General features: G+C 36.8%; 1 protein-coding gene across 10 annotated transcripts in view; it reads right to left on the bottom strand.

The window, feature by feature from the left end:
* Nucleotides 1-279: 279 nt before the first annotated feature.
* Nucleotides 280-2989, bottom strand: part of LOC109859270 (glucose transporter type 1) — a 29527-nt gene continuing 26817 nt past the window's right edge. For 4 of the 10 annotated variants that reach the window (XM_020437345.1, XM_020437344.1, XM_020437341.1 and 1 more), the window contains one exon: nt 283-1042. In XM_020437345.1, coding sequence (XP_020292934.1) covers nt 952-1042 — 91 coding nt within the window. In that variant the 3' untranslated portion in view covers nt 283-951. Of the gene's footprint in view, nt 1043-2989 lie in introns of all 10 variants that reach the window. The other 6 variants (XM_020437348.1, XM_020437347.1, XM_020437349.1 and 3 more) reach the window with 3 other exon arrangements.

The following is a 2989-nucleotide window of genomic DNA, read 5'->3' as shown; positions in this document are numbered from 1 at the left end:
CTATTGCAGCGTTTGTTTGTTTTTTTTTTTTTTCACTGGCCTGTGTAGTAGAATTCACGAGTGACGATGAACAAAGAGGTTGTATACACATACTTACTATAATATGAGAATCAAAAATACTTTTTATGCGGCAGCTTGTGGCACGTCTAGGGTGAAAACAAATTCGTCTCGAGAGAGAGACAAATTTCCAAGAAAACGCGAGAGGTTTTTAACGAAACGAAAAAAAAAAAACATTTATTCGCGAGAGAGAAAAAGATCCGACGCACAAAACCAAAAAACCAAAAAAAAAAAAAGAAAGAAAAAACAAAAATTACGACACACACACGTAAAGTTAAGTAGAGTTCGGCGCGGAGAGGATGACGACTTCTCGCGCGTCGCGAAAAGTGTTGCGCGCGAGAAATCGAAGTCTCGAACTCGGTCGTTTTTTCCGCATATAAGGCACACGCTTGCGCAAACGCGAAAGTGGAAAGAAAGAAACTCAATCCGAGTAATTAAATAAACAAACAGATTTTTTATTTTACAACATGAAACGTTATAGTTTTGTCCGGTGATGCCGAAATATTCGTAAATATCATGTATATATAATATACATATATATATATATATATAATCATAATATATATATATATATAATCATAATAATACTAATAATGCGCTAAAAGTCTTCGAGTCTTTTCGAATCTTGTAGTGTACGGTGCGAATTAACACACAGTGCGAATTTTTATCGATTAACAGACTTTCGCGCTATAATCAAGTGCACTAGAACTCTCGTCCGATATAACAGTGTGATCGATAATAGTTCTTTCCCCTTCCCGTCCCCCCGGCTAGAGAAACGCCAAGAGTCGTCTGTGTGTAAACTATCAATATATATCTTAGTCTTTTCTTTTTCGAAAACGAATAATACTATATATCCAAATCGATTGCTGATTAGAATGCTCTCATTGCTCAGATTTATAGTCTATCGGTAGCGTGGGTATGGTTGGCAGTGGTGGCGTCAGATAGGACGGTCTCCCTGCTAGAGTTAGTGGCGAGCTCCTCTTCCCTGTAAGACAACAACGTTACATGGAGCCATCGAGCCTCGAGGCGTTTCAGCTTGGAGAGATTTTTTTTTTTTTCAGAAAAAATCCTAATTTTTCACACGCGGATATCTCACGCGCGATCACAAAATCATATAAATAAGCTTTGGTTTCGCTAAAACACGTGTATGCGCATAATGCATCCTACAACGGACGAATATTTAAAAAAATATATGTATTTAATAAAAACGTAAAAAAATAGATTCAATTTTTTCTTCTATTATCAAAAAAAAAAATAAAGGAAACGTCGACGACTCGTACTTGCACGAGACTATCGCGTATTACAGCTATATAACATACTATAAGATCGACATATGTTTATTTATCTAATACGTATTGTCGAAAACATCGGCGAGTTGTAAATTTTGGACATGACACACACAAGAAAAACGAGACACACAGATATAATGATCTATAAAATCTAAGACAGCTCCTAAGATCAAGAGCATGGCGCAATAGATAAGCTATTTTTGTAAAGAGTTGGATTTAATTTGTTTGTTTTGTTTTTTTTTTTTTTTTTTTTTTTTTATCTCGCGATTCTCTCACGGAGAATTAATAAGCCAGATCGATGTGATTTAAATTTTTGTATCTCCGTTTCGAAATTTTTACTGACCGGTTGTATATCGCATTGTGCTAACTGTCGCTAACTATATGCACATTTCCCCTTTGCCCCGTAAATGTTGCACTCGCACATGTATATAATATAGACAGAACCGTAAAAAAAAAAAAACAAGAAGAAAAAAAATCCAATGGCTATAACACAAGACTAGTTGAACCAGATTGTTGACACAACTCAGCATAAACATTGTTACAAGCTGCAGAGCGACCAATATTGTTAGTTTGTTATTCACCACCAAGCAAACAAATTTAACAGGCGAACGAGTAAATTCATAAAACACTCAGATATTTACGTTTTGAATCTTCCATCACCGCAAGGTTTAATGTACTCTTTCAGAAAAAAGAAAAAAGCGTTTCCCTCTTACGGTTACAAAAAAAAAAAAACGCGAGAAAGCGCGCGATATGCGTTATCCTCAAAGTGTTTTGTTGCTCAACAAAGACAAATTACAAATGTATATGTATAGAAAATATTTTACTGGTATATTTTTCAAGTAGCTCGTCTCGTGTGGAACAAACAAATCCGTAACTAAAAATCATAAGCAATGTCAATCAGCTTATACCAATTTATTCCAAACGCGAGGATATCTCGAATGTTTCGGCAAAACCTCAATCGAATGAAAATCGCGAAAGGAAGAGAAAGACAACAACTCGTAAAAAACAAATGCGTATGCGGTATCTCGTGTGTGATACACGTGCGATGCCGCACTGGATAAAATTCAAAAACAGAAAAAAAAAAAAAAAAAAAAAAAAACCCATCGACCGTGACAGAAACAACAAACACGAGAGACCCGGATATAAATGATCGCTCATTGAGTGTACATTTTACACGACGACGAACGGCGAGGAGGTTACAAACACGATGCAAAAGCGGCGGCCTCTCGGTCGTCGCGAAAACGTCGTCGTATATGTATATAGTATATTGTGTTCTCTCAACACAACTCAGGGAAATCCACTTTGGGTAACGCCAAACAGAGTAACGTAAAGCACTAAACACATGCATGTCGCACAGTACAGCGCCATAAAACTTCGTGCCAACTATATCGACATAAAAAACTGTTTCCAAGACTCTGCCTGTCGCCGAAACATTTACTTGAGCATTGTATAAAGGTATATGTACGCTAAAAGAGAGAGGAGCATGCTGTAAAATACAAGGCTCCGAGAGGAAGTGATCGGGGCTGTTATGTATAGTACGCGCGTATATAGGTGATCCTCTTTAACCGCGGCGCGTATGTTTCGCGAAGTCCGAAAGTTATCTCCTCTGTTTTTCGATAGTAAAAAAAAAAAAAAAAAAAAAG

This window comes from Pseudomyrmex gracilis, unplaced genomic scaffold, assembly GCF_002006095.1.
Source record: "Pseudomyrmex gracilis isolate BER0280 unplaced genomic scaffold, ASM200609v1 scaffold_252, whole genome shotgun sequence".
In the NCBI taxonomy this organism is placed as follows: domain Eukaryota; kingdom Metazoa; phylum Arthropoda; class Insecta; order Hymenoptera; family Formicidae; genus Pseudomyrmex; species Pseudomyrmex gracilis.
This window is presented reverse-complemented; position numbering and strand designations above follow the sequence as displayed.